Consider the following 22,621-nt stretch of genomic DNA (forward strand, 5'->3'; position numbering starts at 1 on the left):
TGCCTCTTTGCAGCATTCAGGGAACAGGGAAGCCTTTGGGTGGAGGCTCAGGGAGACCCAGGCTGGGCTCCCTTTCCTCCCCCCCCCCGCACAGAGCTGGGCAGAGCTGGCCCGCCTTCTGTGCTGACAGCATGAAGAAAGGCCCAGAGGCAGCAAAGGACAGTGGCTTTTGGAGCAGTGGAAATTTCATCCTCGGTCTAAGCTGGTCCTGGTCCTTGGGCCCTTCTGTTTCAGACACCCAGAGTAGACCGAGGCTGAGGAGGGGCCGTGTGAATTCTGAGGAGGGAGCAGGGGAGACAGCCGAGAGGGGCCCTGTGGAAAGGATCCTGAAAAACCAGAGTGATATCAAGTACTCGGTACAACAGGCCTGCCTTTAGACCGGGGCCGCATTCTTGCCCCAGAGGCAGACCCCTTGTGTGGCGGGGAGGACATCCGTGGGCTGGGCCTGGGCCTCGCTTACATCAGCATCAGATTTAAGCCACACAACAAGCATCTGGAGTACATGGCAGACCCAATAGGGTGGAACCTGGGCACTCCCATTCCCTTCCCCAACCTGGGGCGTGGAGGAGGGTCAGTGGGACGGCCATTGCCAGTCACCAGGTGTTGAAGGGGACTTCTGTCCCTGAGTGATAGGGGCTGACCTCTGGGGGTCCGCGCAGTTGAGATTCAAGGCTTTACTCTAGAACTCTCAGCCTCCTTTATTACCTTACAGTGTCTCTCCTGAGTCCCAGCGTTTTGCAGACTATTTCCAGGATGGGCAGGAGAGAGCTAAGAGCCAGGACTCTGCAGCTAGACTGTCTGGGTTTGAATCTCTGCTCTGCTATTTAGTAGCAGAATGATTTTGAGCAAGTTACTTAATGTCTTTGTGCCATAGTTTCCTCCTGTGTAAAATGGGAAAAATAGCAGTATCTACCTCAAAGACTGTTGGAAGGACTCGATGCATCAGTATTTGTAAAGTTCCTGGCACGTGACAAAGGCTGTTTAAGTGTTGGCTGAATACCCAAATCTACACTCTGCTGATCCCAGCTCACTCACTGCCCTCGGCCCAGCTGTCCCCTGAGCTATGGGTGACATACCCAGCTGCCTCCTAGGCATCATCTATCCCTGTCATAAGCGTCTCTTCCCCTCACACCCCACTTCTTGGGCACCAAGGCGTGGGGCTGTTGCGTCTAACTCTCCTTTCCATTCCTGCTGCCACTGCAGGCCACCTTGTCCTCGACCTGCTGTCTCCACCTAGTTCCCTCCTTGCCATGGCCAGAGTGACTTTCTAAGGTGTTGTGGTCATACGTCCAACCCTTTGAAGTTCTGCACTGCCTGCAGAGAAACTCCTTACCCTCAGGATGTGGCCTGCTGGCCTCAGCTGCATCTTCACTTTGTTGCTACTCTGAATGTGTCTTGCGTGTGATTTTCTCTCTGCCCAGAATGTTCTTCCCTCCCAACTCCTAATTCAAATTTGTCCTTCAGGATCCCTGAGCCTCTCCTGACCTGCCAGGCTGGCTAGGAGCCTCCTCCATCTCTGTGCCCCACCCCCACCCCCGTTTGTGTCTGCCTCCCTCCATCTCAGTCAGGAAGCTCTTGGAAGAGGCCAGGATGGGAGCAAAGTATTCCCTGGGATCAGGCCTCTGCCAGAGAAAGCCTCAGGGAATGTTCATAAGTGACTAAATTCTCTTATTTGAGGACTCAGCAAGTCTAACAGTCAAAGACTCTAGGAGTCCAGGATCTTTTGAATCTAAGACTGCTGAAGGTCTGGCCCTCATGCCCTGGCTCCCAGCGGCCACCAGGAGTCACCAGCTGCCTAGGTCTGCCAAGGCCATTCTCCCGCCTCCTGGGATTCACGGCCAGAAAGACCAAAGCTTCCAGTAGCCACCGTTACTGAGCTGCGTCAGGCCCTGTGCCTTCTATCCAGTATCTTGTTCCTCCCAACCACCTTGTGATGTAGGTGTCTCTTTCACAGATGAGAAAATTGAGGCTCAGAGAGGGTGAGTGATATGAGATCATCACAGCTGGCACAGCAGGATTGTGACTCTTGTCATACTTTTTTTTTTTTTTAAACAAAATGTCAGCAAATCTGCGCTCCCAGTTAGGCAGAGCTGCAGGGCATTACCCGCTGTGCTCCAACAGTGTGCCCACTGCCTCCATCGGGTAGGTGATTCTAGCTTTCTGTCTAAACTAAATCCCTCCCTGCTTCTCTTTTTCCATTCTGGCCCTGGGTGCCTAGGCCTGAGCCTGGGGGGCGGTTAGTGTCCTTTGAACTGAGGGACATGCAGGGCCGCAGGAGGGAGGTGAACTTGAATCCTGGGAGGCTGTTAAACCAGCTACATCATCTGGGGCAAGTACCTCACAGGACTGCAGTGAATTCAGACTGCTTAGAGAATGCAGAAAAGGAGCTCAGGAAATTATATGACTCAACTCCTGGGACTGACCCCTTTACTCCCCTTAAGCCTTCCTTTCTTCATGGGGCAGATCTGCTAGCACATGCCTGCCTCACTTCAGGGAGCACATGCACACCTTAACTTACATGGAGGGAATGCTTCCTGGAGGAGCAAGTCTGGAAGGCCAGAGACAGGCTGGGCATTACAGGGAATGAGGCAAGTGTGGGGAAAAGGGTTGGCAAAGGCCAAGCAGGGGAAGAGCTCAGAGGGGTGCCAGCTGGGAAGGCTGCACCTCTAGTCTTTGCAGTCCCGGGCAGCAGAGGGGGCAGGGATAGAACCCTGTGCTTAAAACCACTCTGATATGGGGACATGTGTATGCATATGGCTGATTCGCTTTGTTGTGCAACAGAAACTAACAGGTATTGTGGAGCAATTATACTCCAACAAAGATGTATTTAAAAAAAAAACGCTCTGAGCTTCCGGTTCTCTCCAGGTTTTCAATAGTTGCTACTCAGGTGTTCAGTACGCAGGGGCTGCCTGCCTGAGTTTTTTCCCTAATGTCAAAAGTGTCACCCTTGCTGTGCATATGGACTGAGGGCCAGAGAGGGACCAGGGTCACACAGCAGAGCAGGGATAAGAATCCAGGCCCCCGATTCCCTCTTTTCTAAAAACTGGACTTAGGCTCTGCAGAGAGCTGCTGGCCTGGTCTTCTGGAGGCCAGGTTCTAGGTTCTCCTCCCAGTTACCTTCCTGAGAGAACTTGGGCGAATCACAGTGGGGAGAGTTTCCACGTCCGTGAGACTCTCCCTGCTCCATGGCTCTGCACCTCACCAGTGGTGATCCAGGCTCTTCCCTGGGGCTGTGGTACAGGCATGGGTACCACCTCCTCTACCTGCCTGAAGCTTGAGAGGGAGAAATGACAGAGGCTCTTGCTCTGGGGTCCTACTGCCCCTTGGTCATTTCCCTGTCCTGGGAGAGGCACCTTGGCTTGAAACTGCTGTTCCCACATCACCCCCACCAGATGTGAGCCCGTTGGTGACAGGGATGGGAACTGAGTCACTTATGTCTCAATGCCCAGAACGTGGCCTGGGGCAGTAAGTTTGCTGACTGAACAAATAGAGGTGGTCCTGGCCCATCGTTCTCTGGAGGAATCCTGGTGGCACTAGGTATGGACCCATCTGTGAGATGCGATGTGACGTGTCTGGTACAGGTAGTTTTCTTCTTACAGATGCACATCCACTAGTCAAAAATATTTTCAGCTTATCTGTACATTATCTTATTTGATCCCCCTGGGTCTTATGAAGTTTGTATTGTCTTCTCGTTCCCACTTTAGAGACAAGAAGAGGAAAGCCCAGAGGGGTGAAGGGATGACCCTAAGGGCACAGGTAATCGAGGCAGCCCGGGGACTTGAATACAGGCCTCTTGACCAGGCTCTTCCCCTGCCCCTCATAGGAGCAAGTGGGTGACAAAACACATGCTTAGGTGTTGAGCACACAGTCTGGAAGAGGTGTGAACCCTAAGAGGTGTGTTCATTTCTGCTGTTTCAGGATAACATTCCAGGAAAATATTCCCAGACCAGGGCTCTCTGACACAGACACAGCAGAAATGCTGCATTTGTTTTTTTGGCCAGTGGGACCAGGGGAAAATGGTCCAGAAACAAGATGCTCTTTGGCATTCACGGGGTTCTTGGCAGATCAAGCAGTAACAGCAAACACAGGGAACATCTAGGAGGAAACTTATACTGGTTAAGTTGTAGGATTTCAGGACAAATTACAATTCTCTCCCTTCTAAACTAAAATTTCTGTAACGTATTTTAGTCATGAAAAACAGCTTCATAACGAGCATTAAATGCAAAGATTCAGCCAGATTTTGTTACAAGGCCCCTCAGAAGGTTAGGAAATGATTCACAACTGAAAGCTTTGGCTAGGCTTGTTGGGCAGTGAGTGAATAGTGCAGCCCGGGTGTGACCACAACCCAGAGGACAGTTTGCTCTGTCCCAGTGGAGAGTTCAGTGGCTTGAATTTTCAACTTTTGGCCATCCTGAGAAGTCTCTGTGTTCGTAAAGTCTGTTCTCAAATATTGTGACCTTTTTGTGTGATGTTCTCACTCTGCATCTAGAAACTGAACTTATCTAGAACATAAGAGTTGGATAAGCTCTTGGAAATCATCCCATTCTACTTCTTTTAAAGCCAGGGTTGTGGCAGCCCAGTGGAAAGGGCGTCCATCAAGCGGTGGCAGGGCTGCGGCCAGAGGATATCCTCCCAGTTGCTTCTGTCTGCCTGTGGATGTGGGCTGGGGTGGTGGGTCAGAGGAAAGGGATCTAGGTGATGTGCTGCGAACCTGGTTCAGCTGCCTTACCTTTAGTTCCTGTGATGAAGGAGGCCCCAATGTAGCTATGATACAGGGGTGGGATGATTAGCTTAATTCCGTCCGCTGGTCACAGACCAGGTCTGGGGCCAACAGTAGTCTTGAATGCGAGCAGCTTTCATTAGCAGGGGAAGGCAAGAGATGGAAGAGATATTAAATGTGCACTGATAGTCCTTACCATATTTATGGTGAAGTATTTTCACACCCACTCTTTCCATTGGGCCTCATGAGAGCCCTGTGTTACTAGGAGGCTGGAAGGATAGCAAGGAGCAGTTCTGTAGGGGAGGCCGCTGAAGGTGGGCGAAGTGATGGTGAGGGATGCTTGTGGGGACCACCCTGTGCTGCACACTTTACATGTCCTTGGATCCACAGCATTATTCTCATGTTTCCGATGGGGACACTGAAGCTGGGTTCCACAGCTGTCAAGTGGGAGGCAGGATTTAACTCAGACCTTCCAACTCCAAAGTCCATGTTGTCTTCTACGCTGTTGGTGGGAGTGTCAACGGATACGGTCATTTTGGAGGCCAATTTGGCAACATCTAACAAAATTAAATACACACATACCTTTTTGACTCTCAAGTTACGTATTTAGGAATTTACCCAATATTTTCACTGGAACAAATTTTTAAAGAATTATGTACAAAGGTGTTCATTTCAACTTTCGAATAGCAAATGGATGGATACAACCTCATCATCCATCACTGTAGGAATGTTTAAATTATGATATATCTGAACAGTGGAATATAATGCAGCCTTCAAAAAGAATGAGGTAAACCTAAATGTATTATATAATCTCACATATAAAAAGGCAGTGTGTGCATATGAGTTCTATGCACAGAAAACGTCTGGAAGAATACATATAGCACATGCACAGCTCTGGAAGAGGAGGGCTGTGGGGCCCCTCCCCAAACAGGCTGACCTCTCGTCCTCACTGGGCCGGCTGGCAGCCAGAGGGACTCGCCTTTTCACCTGGAATCCTCTAGCCACCCCCGAGACCAGTAAAATCTCCTTCCCTTGACTCATTACTCAGGGTGGAGGTTTAGGAAAGGACAGAGTAGTCCAGAGTGCCCACTTCCTAGAAGCCAGCAGTCACATCCTCTGAGGGGACTCAGTGGCCCTCCTCTCGCCCTTCCAGCTGCAGAATCAGAGCTCCCTCCTCAGCTCCCTCAGCACACTCTCTGCCTCGCCTTTCCAGTACCTCACACAGTACTGTCCTCATGTGTATACCTTTTTTCTCCACTGGGAAAGAACCTTGAGAGCCAAGACCACAACTTATTTATTTCTATCTCTAGCATTCAGGGTATTACACATGGCAGGTGGGTGGCATGCAGGACTGTTTGTCCCATGGATGGATTAATTTACTTCCCCCTCTCTGTATCTGTTGTAGGGTTTAAAGGAGGGCCTAGAAGTGTCTTTATAAGAAGCACTGGGTATTTGGAAAAGCCTGCTTACCCAAATCTCTTTATAAGTAAAACTTAGAAAACTTAATTCCATTTTTTTATTATTCAACATTTTATACATAATAAATACAAAGTTTTTACAGCCACTGTAAAGACAGCACATCTGCACAGAGGCGCTTCCTCTGAGCCCAGCCGTGTGCACTGTGACACTGGATTACATGTCCTGGAGGGAGGGGTTCTTTTTAAAAAGGAGGCATATTTTTACAACTTTGTATTTTTAAAATAAAATTAGCAGCTCTTCCAAAAAATATTTTAAAATATAACAAAAGATTTCAAATAACCCTCTGAGAATGTGGAAAACCCAGATTCAAGGACAATTTTGCTAGCTAAAGAGAGAATACAAGACTGGGTGGCAAGAATTGCCTGATTTCAGCACTTTGAAGATTTCTAAAGGTGCTTTGAAGATTTTAAACTTGTCAACAAACTTTAAAATCTTAAAAAAAAAACCCACCCTTTAAATTTTTTTTAAACTTAAGAATAAGTTTGATAAACACAAAAAGACCTCAAATAGATCAACAGGTTAAGAAGCAAAAAACAAAAACAAAAATCCTCAAATCACGGAGAAGATTCATCAATGGGTACTGTCACTGAAGTGATCAAATGACTAACTGAAAATTTCTTCAGCTCTGACCTTACTTTTGGTCAAAAATCCCATGGGGACATTTGGCGAGCATTTCACGTTTTTAGATTCTTAGGAGGGATGGCATTTTCAAAGCGTAAGACAACTTTCGAATTAAATTCTACAAATTTGATTTAAAAAAAAAAAAAAAGCAACTGACAAACATCCCTTAGTCCCTAAGCAATGCACTCCCTATCTTCCATAGGAGGTGGAGGGCCGCCGGAGGCCTACTCTGGGACGCCTGCGGCTATGGGTTTGTTAGCCTGCAGAGAAGGCTACTCCTGGCTCTCCCTGTGACGTGGAGAACCTGTCAATTTGCACCTGTGGAATCCTTTAGTCCTTCACAGGAAGCTGGTTTCCATGAGCCACAGGTTCTTCCTCCCAAGGAAATGTCAGGTCAGTTGGACCTGGGAAGCTGCATTTTATGTGGTGGGTGGCTGCCTGGGCCAGTGGACTGGCTTGGGAATAAAATAATGCTAGAGGCCTCCCCAGTAGAGAAGCTCGACAAGGCAAGTATGTGTCCCCAGTTTATCTAGACGTTCAGATTCTAAGGATACTGGTCAGAATAGTATACGCTGCAAAAATTAAAATGAAAAATACCCAAATATAAAAAGAACATTAAATTGGCTCATTTCAGATCTGGAAGCTCCATTTCTGCTTTTGCCACAGCCTCCTTTCTATTAGTCTATGTGATGGGATGAGATTCGGCTACTAGTTCAGCCCCTCCATGTTAGCTCCACTAATACTAAATGAATGGCATAAATATTAATACAAAGGACACTGTTATTGTTTTAAATCTGTTAGTTGTGGAAGAGATGTGCATTAATGCAATTGGTGCTAAACTCAGGGCAGTCCATTTTTTTCCAATACGGTTTCAGTTTCTCAATTTGGGGACTAACTGCGGGGAGGAGCCAGCCTCTCCTGAAATCCCTCCTCCTGCTTCCTTATGTAGCCAATGTGATCTGATTAAACTCAATCAGATGAGCAGAAGCCACTTGAAGAAAGATGAGAATCTTTGCCACATCCTTGTGGCCACAGTAATATACTGTACGAGTGCACATGATCAGTATCTCTGTGACTGTGCCCTGATCGAGGCCTGGTCTTGAGTCTCATACAAAAATGGGCCACTGTTAGGCAAGAGGGCTGTCCCCCTCTGTGCTTCTAGGGCCCTCTAGGATTTGTGCTGTGGTAGGAGAGATGACATAGAAAATGACAACAAAAAAAGGCACAAAATATTCAAAACATGGGAGGAGTCTACCAGGCCACCCAGTCACATATAATCCTCCTTGTTTTTGCTCTGTTCGAGTCATCATCATGCAAAGGTGCCTAAAAAACAAGACTGGCCAAACTCTAAGCCTGGCCTTGATTGTAGCAGTAACGGACGGGCAAAGCCATCATCACACCAGTGTGATTTCCACATCCTCGATCTTCTCTGCTGGCCTTCGGTGGTTCTGCGTAGGTGGAGGGGGAGCTGCCCGGACCTGAGCAGGAAACCATCACATGGATTGTCAGTCAGCTTCCTGATTCAGTGCCTGAAGCATCCAAACCCCAACTAGTCATTTACCCAAGGACATGGGCACCCCAGGGCTCTCAGAAATGCTCTAAGCATGTGCTTTCAACTTAATTTTCACAACTTCTTACACTGAGAAGGACCTATTGTTCTGGATGAAATGTGAAACTCATGATTCAGGTTCTTGCCTAGGCTGAAGTCCTCACGGGCACAAGAGTCTTTGTAGCCCTAAAAGCCTCGTCCAAAGCAAAGGCCTAGAGTTGAAAGCGAGAGAGCAATGCTTGGAGAACTGAAAACCTTTCAACATGTCTTGGAAGGAGAGTTGCACGAGAGAAGACTAGAGAGGTAGGCTGGGGGTAAGTCATGAAGGGCCTCATTAATCCATATTTAAAAATCGGAGCTTTATTCTGTAGGCAAAGAGGAATCTTTGGTGGATTTTAAACAGCAGTATCAGATGTGTGAAAAGATGACTCAGGTAAAAGTTTGAAGAAAACGGTGGTGGGCGAGAATACAGGTGAGTTTTGGAGACTCCTGTGGTGGTCTGAAAGAAAGCTGATGTTGGCCTGCACTAGGGTTCGGGCAGTGGGGCAGCAGAGGGTGGAAAAACTTGACAGCTGTCTCCAAGGTAAACCTGGCAGGACTTGTGATGACTCTTTGTGGAAGGCAGGGTCAGGGAGGTGTCACAAGTGATGGCAGAGCACTGGCAGGATGGGGGTACCACTCACCAGGACAGGAAATATGGGAGAAGGAGTATGTCTGGGAGGGAAGATAATTAACTCGTGTTTTGCTGAGTTTTGGGGGTTTTGGTACATACACACTGAGATTTCCACAAGTCTGAAGCTCAGGGAAGAGACTGGATTGGCAGTTATAAATCTGGGAGTTGTCAGTAAATAAATGGTTATCAAAGCCTTGGGAGTAGATGAGATTACTCAGAGAGTGACTCTAATGACTTTAAGAGACGCAGCCCGTGGAAAGAACCCTGAGAAGCATCAACAGAGATGGATAGAGGCAGAGAAGCCCGCAAAGGTCAATGAAAATATAACAGGGAAGAGCCAATTCTGACTCTGTGTTGGATCTGTTTCTTCGACTTTAACCTTTGCTTTTCGTTGCTTTTGTTATTATAATCATACATAGTGGCCTGCCTCAGGGAACCCTGCCCCTCTGCCTGAATGTTAAACTAAAGTGCCTTTGTTCAGCTCACAGGGAGACAATCTGACCCTGCCCACCTGTGAAAGGCTGCAGAAAAGAAGAAATTAACACATCCCCTCCCCATGCTGGCCAAGCAGGCAAAACTAATGGCCTAACTTTACTTCCTCACCTCCTCCTCCACCTCTAAAGAAACAGGCATCCAAGATGGTTTTTTGGGGACCCTAGTCTGCCATCTCCTTGGTCTGCCGGCTTTCCAAGTAAAGTCGCTATTCTTTGCCTCAATACCTCGTCTCCCGATTTATTGGCCTGTCCTGCGGCGAAAAGAGTGAGCTTGGACTCAGTAACAAAAAGGAAGGGCCAGGAAGTAGAAAGCAGACCAGGAAAGTGTGGTAGAACAAACAGGTCCACTTCTCTCCATTCACGCTCTTACCTGCTAGTCCACACTACTGTCCCCTCTTGCTTGGACCACTGCTCCAGCCTCCTAACGGCTCCCTGTGTCCATTCTATCACCTTCCATTCATCCTCCACTTAGCTGCCATAGTAGTGTTTTAAAAATGCACAACTGGTCATATCACTGTCCTGCTTACAATCTTACAATAGCTTCCTAAACTTTTAGGATCAAGAACCAAGTCCTTAACAAGGCACTCAATATCTGCTGAATGAACAAAGCCAAAGGTAGTGAGTGGTTCAGAGAACTGTGTCAAATGCTGATAAGGGGGTCTAGGAAAATAAAATTGCAAATATGCACTAGATTAGCATGCGAAAGTTATGACCTTGGAAGAGCTGTTTCACAGTGAGGTGGTGGGGTGGAGTCAGTGAGGGGTGAGTAGAGGTGATTATTTGTAAGAACAGATTCCTTTGAGAATAGAAGCTCTCAAACCTCAAAATGCATGTATCTTATTTCATTTCAGTGTCCGTCAAAGAGGCAATTAGAGGCCTGGAAAATAGGTTCTCATAAAATGCCTGCTGGAAAAAAAAAATGCTTCTGTTTCACAATTAGACCACTTTAATGCTCTCAGAGCTTGTTATAATTTAAATACACTTTCATAGCTGTCACCTTGCAATCTCTCCCTGGCTCAGTGAGGAAAGCACCAGTGTAAGCTAGACCTTCCAAGATGTGTTCATTTTTATAGCCTTCCTTTTCCAGAGCTCTTTTTAACTTCCCAACTCCATCTTACCCTGGCATGGAGGGAATTAGTAACAACACAGGGGTCATGGAGATACATTAATTTCTAACTTTCAATTTGGAGAAACTACGCATTCTATAACCCTGCCAGATAAGAGACTTACAGGTCGTAGTTTCCCATATGAGGTCTCAGGAGTATGTCTGGATGCCTGTGAGAATCCTGGCGATTCGGCATGGAAGCTGTTTTCTAAGGGAGGGAATCAAAGAAGCTCAATTTATTTGCGTTGTTGAGCAATATAAATGCTAATGCAGATCTGTTTGCTCTTCAGGTGAACGTGTGGATTTCTGAATGAAAGCGTATGTAGACCCATGCCCTGGAGAACCCTTACCATTTGCTGAAGGAGAGCGGGGGAAGTACTGGGAGCTCCTCTTATCTGGGCTGGGGTAAGGGCTACTAGGAGGCTGGTCATACAGTGGCAGTGGAGGCAGGGAGCCGGGCAGCTTGGGGGAGGGAGAGATCTGCAGCAAAGGGAAGAGAGGTTACGAAGTGCTCACTTGGGGAAGGAGAGACCAGCAGGCTTCTCTGACTACTCCTGGCAAATTACTTTTCTTTGGAGCTAAGTTATGATTATTAACTTTCTTGGTCAGCCTCATTAGAAGCAAATGAGCCTAGAATAACCACCCCAACCCCCAGTTTTGTGTTGCATTTAACTTTTTCCTTCCACAGATCTCATTATACTACTGATTTTAGTTTATCTTAAACAGTTACCAAGTCAAACCATTCTCGAGAGTTCTATTGAAAACATACCAAATTAGTCAGTTCAGTGAAGAACAAAAAAAGGGACAAGTTGTATTTTTCAGTGAAGATAAAATAATTGGCTGAGTTTCTGACTTCCCCAGGTTCTGTAAATGTCACGCTAAGTGGTCACAATACCACACAGGCAAGATGGACAGACATGTTCCTTATGGTCCTGGACCTGCCAGGCCTGCTGTGACTGATCCGAATTAGAAGTTTCCCGTAAAGACAAGGTTTGCTATGATGAGCTAAGCCTATGGAGCTCTGGCAGGCTCATCAGTTCTCTGAACAGGACTAGTAGGACCTGGGCTGGGCAGGGAGGCTCTGACAGTGTGAGGGAGAAAAAGAGCAAGCTAATATTTTTACTGCATAAACTAACCACAGAGACAATACATTCCCTCTCTGGTTTCTTTCTTTCTCTCCACCAAACCATTCTTTTGTATGTCACACACAATTTAGTATTTTCGTTCCCCAATTCAGAGAACAGAATGTGGGAGAAGTGAGCTGTCATACAGCCATTGCACAAGAGCCTGACTGACAAGTCTCTGCTTCCCAAATTCAGTTTTGCAGAAACCCGGCAACCAAGGATTGGAGTGGTGAGGGTGAGGCCAAGACCACAGCCCACTTTTGCGTGGGTCAACAGACTCCTTGGGAGTCATTTTCTTTAAACATCTTTTAATTCAGCTTTCTCCCCCTGTTGTGCACCTGAATCTCTCGCATCCATGGAGTGTCACCATTTTCTGAGGCTGAAAGTTCTTCCACTAGCACTGATGGGAAAACTCCAATCCGCCCATTGAATTCCCCTTCCCAGAAGCCATCATCATCCTGGTTTTCTTTGTTCAAGATTCGGATGATTGCTCCCTCAGGAAAAGATAATTCATCATCTGTCTGGCCCTCGTAGTCATAAAGTGCTTTCACAAAACAGACTAGGTAGCAAGAGAGAGAAAAATGCAGTAAGAACACCGACAACCAGGTTACTTTTGCAGCCACCCCATGCACAAGTGACAACCAAAAGGCCATCGTACAGCTATAATTCTGTACTCACTGAAGATCAACTTTAGGGTTCTACTGTACAGGATAAACGTGACCAAATAAACATATTACAGAAAAGGAATAAAGTTGTGCTTTTTAACCTACTGAAGGCTGACTCCAGGGTAATACAGTTTAGGCCAAATGTGACCAAATAAAGAGTGCCTTGTTTCAGTCTTTACCACTGGCATCTCCGTTGAGGCTGCCTGAAACGAGTTCGGCCTCCGTGGAATTGCTGGATGTGTGTGACCGACTGTCCAAAGCAGCCAAGGACTGCAGCATGCTCAGCAGACTGTTCGAGGTGGGAAACTGTAGGTACTTTTCTGGTACATAACCCACTTGGCCGACTTTATTTCGAGCCTGAGTAAAAGACATGTGACAAAACAGGTTTGCACACACAATTTGGACAGGGTACAACAAGAACCAAAACAAACTCCTGAAAATGTCACAAGAAGGGGCGATATGAGCAAAGGAATATACCTTTACCCAGTCTTCCATATCTCCATCTTCAATCACTTCTAACACCTCATGTTCCTCAATGGTCAACTCATCTGGTTGAGAAGCCTGCAATGTAGGATGGTCATGGACAAAATTAAAAAGGTTAGATAAAGAGCAGATGTGAACTGATCATAACAAAAACTGGGGATCAAAATATTGAAATGATTTTGAAAAACGTATTGAACATAAAAATTTGAGTGTTGTAAAACTATCATAATGAGGTGAAGTTTTACTTTAAAAAACTGAACAAAATAAAGCCACAACAAAAACTGGAGAAACGGAATCCTCAAGAGGCAATCAGGTTCAGTGAACACAGCACTCTGCTGGAAGTAGAGGACCTGGGTTCTAGCTCCAGCTTATGTATCTATTGGTAAGTTATTCAACTTCTTGATGCCTCCATTTCTTCAAAATGACAATCCTGCCATTCTCGGGAAGATGGGGGAGTTAGTGTGGGATGAATAAGCACAGAACCATGATGATTTGGGAAGCACAAGCAAAGGAGAAAGCCGTGAATTAGAACTACACCAGAGGGCTACCATGGAGGTGCAGGCTGTGAAAATGCAAAGAGCTATGTACATGGATTGACTGATAGCTTGAGCAGTGCCTGGAATTTGTCTGGAATCACCGTAAAACAGTGGCCAAGAGAAGAAAATTGTAGGAGAGAAATGACTGATGCTCCAACTTAACTGTAGAGACTAGGCTGATCCACTTGTGTGCTTCTGCAGAAGTTGCTGTGATTTTTTTTTTTTTTTTTTTAATCCCTAACAGCAGGAGTCCACTAGCACCAGACACCTAAATACTACCCCTGAGGCAGTAGAATCTGAGAGCAAGCTCTCAGGGACTCTGCAGGGGGGTTGTAGAGAGAGACTTTGTGACTTTGTTTCATAAAGAGACTTGCCTGTCACATGTAACAGGAGGGGTCTGCGGACATCTTCTGGCTCTTAGTGAACAGCCTTAAAAGCTTTCCCCAAGTCCCAAGATTAGTTAAAACTACTGCTTTAGACCATATAGTTTTTCAGATCTCACAGTCTCAAAGTGTAAAATATCTCCAAATTACACAAGCAAAAGTAAGGCAAGACTCATTTCCAAAGACTCATTTCCTATTTCATGTACGTTTCATCAACCCAGATTCTGGATATTGCTATAATAGCTACTTGAGACAGAAAAATAGTATTGAAAATGGCTGACCAATCACAGAAATACTCCAGGACAGAATTTTAAGTAGATTACCTCTGATCTCAAAATATGAGGGAAAAAAAGCTCACTGATTTTTGATAGCTTTTCCAATAGAATTTTAAAAAAAATTTAATTTAATTTTTATACAGCAGGTTCTTATTAGTTATCTATTTTATACATATTAGTGTATATCTGTCAATCCCAATCTCCCAATTCATTCCACCACCACCACCAACCCCCTCCAATGGAATTTTTTCACTAATCTGAAACCACACTATGCCTTGAATATACCAGCAAAAGGCACCTACATAACAAATTCTGTGGCAAAACTTAAAAAGTTATCCAACACAACCAGATTTCAGTGTGTGTGATGGCAAAGCAGGAGGGTTAAGAACACCTTTAAATACAATGCTGCCCTTGTAAAAAAAAGTCATGAAGGTCCATGCGAGTTGTCCAACATTGTTATATAAGCAGACACTAGCTTGATCATACCATACCCAAGCAGTGACCAATTCTTCCACTTGACAAGGTCAGGTCCTTTGCATGACACTCAAAACCCTGTGGTCTCTTGATGCTTTGGCCCCAGCAAACCATTCCCTATTCTCTGAACATACCACGTTCTTTATTGTCTCTATGCTTTTATCAGGCTGTTCCTTCTTTCCAGCAGGCCCTGCTCCCTCTTTCCCATCTGGTGACTAGATTTAGATTACTGTGAGTTCAAGTCCAGCTTCAGTCTGTTTCTACAGGCAAGTGACCATAAGACCTTTTAGAGCCTCAGTTTTCTTTTTTATTCCTATTACAATGTAAGCTCCACGAGGGCAGAGATTTTTGTCTGTGTTCATCAATGCTATATCCCCAAGCCTAGAAAAGAGCACAGCATGGTACATAGAAGGTGCTCACGTACTGATATTTGTTGAATTAATGGGTTGGTTGATAATATCTTCCTTATAGGGTTATTGAAGGGATTAGAAAAAAATATATATATATGTATGATACCGGGTACACAGGACTTCATAAATGGTAGCTATTATTATTACTCATGATTTGATGCCAAGCTTATATGTTTTCCAAGACCACCCACAATGAGCTGGCTGCTTTTTCCTCCTTTTATTCTTAGAAGGCTTTGAGCATCCCTCTAACACTGACTACTGTGGCTCTCAAGTTAGTTGTTTGCACTTTTGCGCTTCCTATTAGAATGACTTACTTAAGGCAGGGAATGTAATTCTTCTCACTTATCCCAAGTAAAGACAGCAAGTAGTCAGTAAATAGTTATTAAATAAACACGTGGTCTCACACTACCTCATGAAGTCCTAATACGCAGTGGCAGCCAGGACCCCAGAAGCAGCCATGCCCTCCATTCCCACCACCATCTCTCTAAATTTCCTGTTTTCTTTTAAAACAATATGATTTTTCCTGATTACAAAAGTAATACATGTTCACTGTAGAAAAGCTAGAAATATGTATAATTAAGACCTTAAGGTAATACAATTTGGTATCTTACTTTTTGGACATATTTCTTCTTACATAAAAAACTCTAATATAATTTTCAATTATCTTCATAAAATTTTGTTATGGTTACATTATATGAATGGTTAATTTACTTAACTATTTCCTTATTGGACTGCCAACTTTGCTATTATAAAGTAGTACTATGATGAAAGAGCATTTTGTATCCAGAATGTTTTTCTGTATTGTGGGTCACTTTCTTAGGATATATAGTAGTAGGGACAAAGTTATGAGCATTTTTAAGGCTTTTGAAACTACTCCTTAAATTTAGCTTTTCTTTGTTCTCACCAGATTAACTTAGGCCTTCTTTGCTGGTCTGGACCATAGGAATCACAACTAGGCTTATAGAGACTAACTCCACTCTAATCTACCCTCTCTGGAATATCTATACCACGACCAGGGTTACCTTATTTAAAAGCCTAGTCTGATTTTAGGACACCCAATGGCTTCCTTCAGCCAGGATAAAAGCCAAACTCAGTCTGATCTACAGGTCTATCTGACATCTTTACTTCCAGCTGCTCTATTTCCCACACTTGATGCTCACACAACACTGAGTTTAACATTTCCTGAACACCCTATTATCTCATCAAACTGTGTCTCTGTATCTGCTGTTTGCTTATAAGGCTCTTTCCCTTCCCTACCTTATCACTGTAACTAGAAAGATCTTATTCATGACCCCACTGAAATGCTACCTCATCTGTAAAATTCCTCAGATGTAATAATCACTCAGATACCTAGGACCCTCTCTGTTTAAGGACCTTAAATTTTAATTCTGGAACTTCAAAGTAAATATAATACTGAGACGGAAGATAGGGAAACAATCCCAACCAAGTTTTATAAAATTTTAAAACACCTTACAAGTATCTCGGAAGATGACTTCAAATTTTCAAAAGGTTATCAAAACAGTTTACATTGGGAAAAACAAAATCCCAACCCTTTTAGAAAAGAGGAAGTATTGTTAACTTAAATATATAATAAAAGGATGTTAAATGAAAAAAAGTCTGGTAATCACTGATATTGAGGAGTAAATAATATCAGCTTTTGGCTCTCCAGGGATGGTGGCGGTAGGAGTGAGACTGTCCCATGTATGATTTAGATTCTCCTCAGACGCTTCCTCTGCTGTTGTCCCTTAAGCATGGCATTAACATGAAAGGAATTCATTTAAATTAGTGCCATTCATTAAAATGAAAGGGATTCATTTGTTCATGCCTTCCTTACATCATTCATTTATTCATTCCACAATTATTTCCTGAGGACCCACTATGTGCCAGGCACTGTCCTAGGTGCTGAAGACACATAAACAAGGTACACAGACATAGACAAGGTTTCTGCCTTCATGGACCTTTAGTGGACAGTCAGATAAAGAAGTATGAAAACAAACAACATTCAGTTTGATTGGTGATAGGTGCTATATAGTAAATAAATGAGGACAAAAGGGCAATGGGATAGAGTTGTGACTGGGGAGTTGGCTATGCATTTAGGTGGTCAGGGGAAACCTGAGGAGGCACTATTTGAGCTGAGCCTATATGAAGAGCAGTGGGTAGCCAACCAAGATTTGGGAAAAGACAGTTCCAGGTAGGGGAGCAGCAAGTGCAAAGCTGTCAAGTCAGAGAGGTGCGTAGTGCTTTTGAAGACTGAAAGGCAGCCAGAGTTGCTAACGTGTAGTGCATGGGCTGGGTGGGTTGGTCTGACATGAAGCTAAGGAGATTTGCAGGGGCCAGATCAATCTGAACATTATAGACCCTTGTGAAGAGTTTATTTTTCTTTGTGTGATGGAAAGCTTATAAAGGGTTTTAGGCAGGGGAATAAAATAACCTCCTATACATACTAAAGATAATTCTGGCTGCAGAGTGGAAAGTGGTAGACAAGTATGTTGGTAGACAAGTATGAAGAAGGGATACCAATTATTAGGGTTTTTTTCTTTTACAGTAATCAAAGCAATGGCCTAGACCAAGATGCGAAATGTGAATGGATTCAGGATATGTTTTGGAGGTGGACTCAACAGAACTGGCTAGTGATTGATGAAGGGAGTAAGGAAAAGAGAGGAACCGGGGAACTGAAACTCAATTTACTTTGAGTAAAAAGTTAATGGGAAAGCAGGGCAGGGGTGAGAGAGATTAAGAACTATTATACCAAATCAGGTTTGGAAGTTCAGGAATCTATTTATCCAGATCCTTGCTTAACCTGGAAACAAGAGGTGGTTATATTAAGGTTAGGAAAGGTAAAGTTTAACAAAACTGCTCTGTCAAGCAATTTTATTTTAATATCAATTTTGAGAACTATCGTAACGGAGGGTCTTGTGTCAGGCAATTGATAAGGGTAAGAGTTCTATTTACAGAAAATTTACTAGATGTCAGGCACTGTGCTAAATGCTTTGCTATAAAAGTGGTATCTCATTTAGTCTTCAAACTAGCCCTATAATATTATCCCCATAATATAGATAAGAAAACCGAGGCTCACAGAGACCAAGGGACTAGCGTGGTTATGTAGATCGTAAGTGTCAGAGACAGGATTTTAACCGAGGCAGTCTGACGTCAGAGCCTGGACTCTTTCCCATTATGTTATGTTGCCTCTAATATGAACTGAACACCAATTTTATGATAAGTACAGTATAAGAGGCTGGGTAGATACAGTTACTTGTATCTTCAGAGTTGTCACAATTTAATGTGAGAAGTATGTTAGAGAAATACAAACCTTATAGGAATAAACAACTTTGCAGGTGAGTGGATAATTTCTTAAGGTGCCAGAAGGGCTGGAACTGCTGTCATCAAAAACATCCATGTTGTCTTCAAACTCTTCTCCTTCTTCTCTTTCGGTATCTGCATTAAGCTAGGAAAAATCAGAAGCCATTGGCTAGCTTGCTTACTTCAAGAAAATGGATGAAAGCAGGAAAAACACTTAAAACCTAATTGTTTCAAAATGTTAATTTACTTATTCAACTGCACAAAGAAAAGTATCTGTTCTGTTCTCACTTGCATTTTTCATGTTATGAAAGGACAGAGTTTTTTTTTTTTCGTTTTAAAACCAAGAGTCGGGCTTCCCTGGTGGCGCAGCGGTTGAGAGTCCGCCTGCTAAGGCAGGGGACACGGGTTCGTGCCCTGGACAGGGAAGATCCCACATGCCGCGGAGCGGCTAGGCCCGTGAGCCATGGCCGCTGAGCCTGCGCGTCTGGAGCCTGTGATCCGCAACGAGAGGCTGCGATAGTGAGAGGCCCGCGCACTGCTATGAAGAGTGGCCCCCGCTTGCTGCAACTAGAGAAAGCCCTCGCACAGAAACGAAGACCCAACACAGCCAAAAAATAAATAAACAAAAATGGACAAAGGACTTGAAAAGACATTTCTTCAAAGAAGATATACAAGTGGCCAACAAGCATATGAAAAGATGCTCAACATCACTAATCATTAGGGAAATGCAAATCAAAACCACAATGAGATACCACTTCACACCCATTAGGATGGCTATTATAAAAAAACGAGGAATTGGGCTTCCCTGGTGGCGCGGTGGTTGGGAGTCCACCTGCCGATGCGGGGGACATGGGTTCTTGCCCCGGTCCGGGAGGATCCCGCATGCCGCGGAGTGGCTGGGCCCGTGGGCCGTGGCCGCTGGGCCTGCGCATCCGGAGCCTGTGCTCCGCAACGGAAGAGGCCACAGCAGTGAGAGGCACACATACCACAAAAAAAAAAAAAAAAAAAAAAAACAACAACAACGAGGAATTAAGTGTTGGTAAGGATGTGGAGAAACTGGAACACTCGTGCATGGCTGGTAGGAACGTAAAATGTGTAGCTGCTTTGGAAAATGGTATGATGGTTCCTCAAAAAGTTTAACACAGAATTACCATATAATCCAGCAATTTCACTTCTATTCTTTCAATTCTTTTCAATTTTAATTTCTATTCTATTCTTTCAATCCTTCCTCCCCAAAGAGTCTGAAAGCAGGAACATGAACAGATATTTGATTACCAATCTTCATAGCAGCATTATTCAGAATAGCCAAAAGGTAGAAGCAACCCAAGCATCCACTGAGATGAGCGGATGAACAAAATGTGGTATATGACAACAGAATATTATTCAGCCTTAATAAGGAAGGACATTCTGACACATGCTACAACAGATGAACCCTAAGGACATTAATATTAAGTGAAATAAGCCAGTCACAAAAAAGATAAATACTGTATGACTCTACTTATATGAAGTACCTGAAGTAGTCAAATTTATAGAGACAGAAAGTAGAATGTTGGTTGTCATGGATTTAGGGGTTGGGGGACAGGGGAGTTATTTTTTAATTTTTTATTTATATTTATTTACGGCTGTGTTGGGTCTTTGTTGCACAGGGGCTTTCTCTAGTTGCGGCGAATGGGGGCTACTCTTCGTTGCGGTGTGCGGGCTTCTCAGTGCTGTGGCTTCTCTTGTTGTGGAGCACGGGCTCTAGGCGCACAGGCTTCAGTAGTTGTGGCACGTGGGCTCAGTAGTTGTGGCTCATGGGCTTTAGAGCGCAGGCTCAGTGGTTGTGGTGCACAGGCTTAGTTGCTCCGCGGCATGTGGGATCTTCCTGGACCAGGGCTTGAACCCATGACCGCTGCATTGGCAGGCGGATTCTCAACCACTGTGCCACCAGGGAAGCCCCAGGGGAGTTATTGTTTAATTGGTATAGAGCTTCACTTTTGCAAGATGAAAAGAGTTCTGGAGATGGATGATAGTTATGGTTGCACAAAAATGTGAATGTACTTAATGCCACTGAACTTTGTATTTAAAAATGGTTTAAATAGTAAAGTTTATGTTATGTATATTTTGCCACAGAAAAGGGCACAGTTCCTTTTGAAATGTAGCACAAGGAAAATAATTTAACCCAGTTTCAATGTATATTACCCATCATAGCTAAAAGGCATATATTAATTAAAATCGAATTGAGTGTAAAAAATGTATTTGAGTATTGTCCATTATATTAAAATACAAATAATATTTATATGAGCATAAATATCTAACAGAGGTAGGCAAAGTAAGAAGAATAAAGACTGGAGAATAGAGGAGATTGGCTTGTTTTTTTATATACCTCTGAACTATAAACTATTAGAATAGGCATGTTTTACTTTTTATTTTTTTTAAATAAATTTATTTATTTATTTATTTTTGACTGTGTTGGGTCTTCAATGCTGTGTGCTGGCTTTCTTTTAGTTGAAGCGAGCGCGGGCTACTCTTCATTGCGGTGCGCAGGCCTCTCATTAAGGTGGCTTCTCTTGTGGCGGAGCAGGGGCTCTAGGTGCGTGGGCTTCAGTAGTTGTAGCACATGGGCTCAGTAGTTGTGGCTCACGGGCTCTAGAGCGCAGGCTCAGTATTTGTGGCGCACGGGCTTAGTTGCTCTGAGGCATGTGCAATCTTCCTGGACCAGGGATCGAACCTGTGTCCCCTGCACTGGCAGGGGGATTCTTAACCACTGCACCACCAGGGAAGCCCCTGTTTTACTTTTTAGATTAAAAATCCAATAAAGAAGAAACAGAATAGGCTCAAAGGTTTCTTGGTTTCTAGCTACATATAAACACTTATTTGGCTACTTTTCCCTATGTTTAAACATGCAAAGGCACTAATGCTTACACATTAAGGATATAAGGAATGGAGAGTCAGAACTGGGCCTTACAGTAGAACAATTAATTAGAATACCAAATACCTACTATATGCTGAACACTAAACTAGGCTCTTAGATATGAAATGAAGGATGCTGTCTGCATTGCAGGAGTTCACAACCTAGAGTGGGAAATGAGCACAACCAAATGCTAAGTGCACAGAGGGCCCTGTGAATATGGAAAGGGTGAATTGAGAAGAAGGTCAGAGATTTCCTGAGATTCAATGAGTCAAAAAGTATAAGTTGCCTATAATGTCAAGTTCTACTCTTTATTGAGTTAATGTGATTTCTCTTGTGTAATTATCACTGACATTTTAAAAGACTCTCTTCACCTGCTATTTACCTAATAAAATTCTAAAGAACTGGGGGAAGGAGAGGGTTCCTGAAGAATAAATAGTACATACTTCTTGTCACATTTATTGCCTCCATTTCAAAGCCCCTGTAGTAGTCTCATTTATAACTATTACTGAAAATTCTCCACAGCTGAGTGCCTCACATGCCTTATCTTACAAATATTCATGTATGGTCAGTCAGATCAATGATAAAATAGACTCAAATCTTGACCTTTCAAATTATCTCAGGCTTACGATTCTATTATTTTCCAATAGGGTGTCATATAAAAGATGAGGTTCACATGCAGGAAACTGCCGTAAAACTAACTTAAACATATTTATATATACTTGGAAGACATTGCCTTTATATTCTAGTAAAGGTTATAGACATTACAAAAAAACAAAACAAAACAAAATACTCATACATCTATAAAAACTAAAATTAAAGCCAATGTGGGTAGAACATGTTTCCAAAAATATAGCATAAGGAATGTTAATATGTACTGTGCTTTGGCACTGGGAATCAATCCAATACACTTCATTTTGGCAACGTTGTTTGATACTAAACGTTCCTTTCTTTCTCCTTCATTTTGAGTTCATTTTTTGATTCTCATGGAAGGGACTGAAAGGTTGCAGTGACAGCAATAGGGGTCACTGCCACATGCTTTTGCATTGCTCTAGCAGCTTTCCAAAGTATGTCATCTCAGGACAATTTCTTCCTTTTTCCTCTTCCACCCTCTGTAACTTAGCTGTTGCAATGCCTTCTTGACCCAGCATTTCTAAAATCACATTCTTCCTGTTTCTTAACAACTGCTCACATCCCTTTTCCTTCCTGTCATCTGACAGAATTTTAATCAAAACTATTCTTTCTAGCTGTATTAATATTTTCCCTTTCTTAGATGTTATAAAATGCTTACTCTTATTGCAAGGGCAGAAAAGAACTTTTCCAAGTTGGTTTTAGTAGCTGACCTCCTGTATTCAGCAAAATTATCTCTGAAGGGCTTCATCAGCTTTATGGTCCCTGGATCTGACAGACTTGGGTTTGAATGCTGACTATGCCATTTAC

General features: G+C 43.8%; 1 protein-coding gene across 4 annotated transcripts in view; it reads right to left on the reverse strand.

The window, feature by feature from the left end:
- Positions 1–6,222: 6,222 nt before the first annotated feature.
- Positions 6,223–22,621, reverse strand: part of FCHSD2 (FCH and double SH3 domains 2) — a 292,291-nt gene continuing 275,892 nt past the window's right edge. For all 4 annotated transcript variants that reach the window (XM_067750247.1, XM_067750245.1, XM_067750246.1 and 1 more), the window contains 7 exons: positions 18,302–18,436; positions 12,908–12,991; positions 12,610–12,787; positions 12,104–12,324; positions 10,992–11,121; positions 10,767–10,849; positions 6,223–8,298 (listed from right to left, as the gene is read on the reverse strand). In XM_067750247.1, coding sequence (XP_067606348.1) covers positions 8,215–8,298; positions 10,767–10,849; positions 10,992–11,121; positions 12,104–12,324; positions 12,610–12,787; positions 12,908–12,991; positions 18,302–18,436 — 915 coding nt within the window. In that variant the 3' untranslated portion in view covers positions 6,223–8,214. The remainder of the gene's footprint in view (positions 8,299–10,766; positions 10,850–10,991; positions 11,122–12,103; positions 12,325–12,609; positions 12,788–12,907; positions 12,992–18,301; positions 18,437–22,621) is intronic.

This window comes from Pseudorca crassidens, chromosome 9 (genome assembly GCF_039906515.1).
Source record: "Pseudorca crassidens isolate mPseCra1 chromosome 9, mPseCra1.hap1, whole genome shotgun sequence".
NCBI lineage: Eukaryota > Metazoa > Chordata > Mammalia > Artiodactyla > Delphinidae > Pseudorca > Pseudorca crassidens.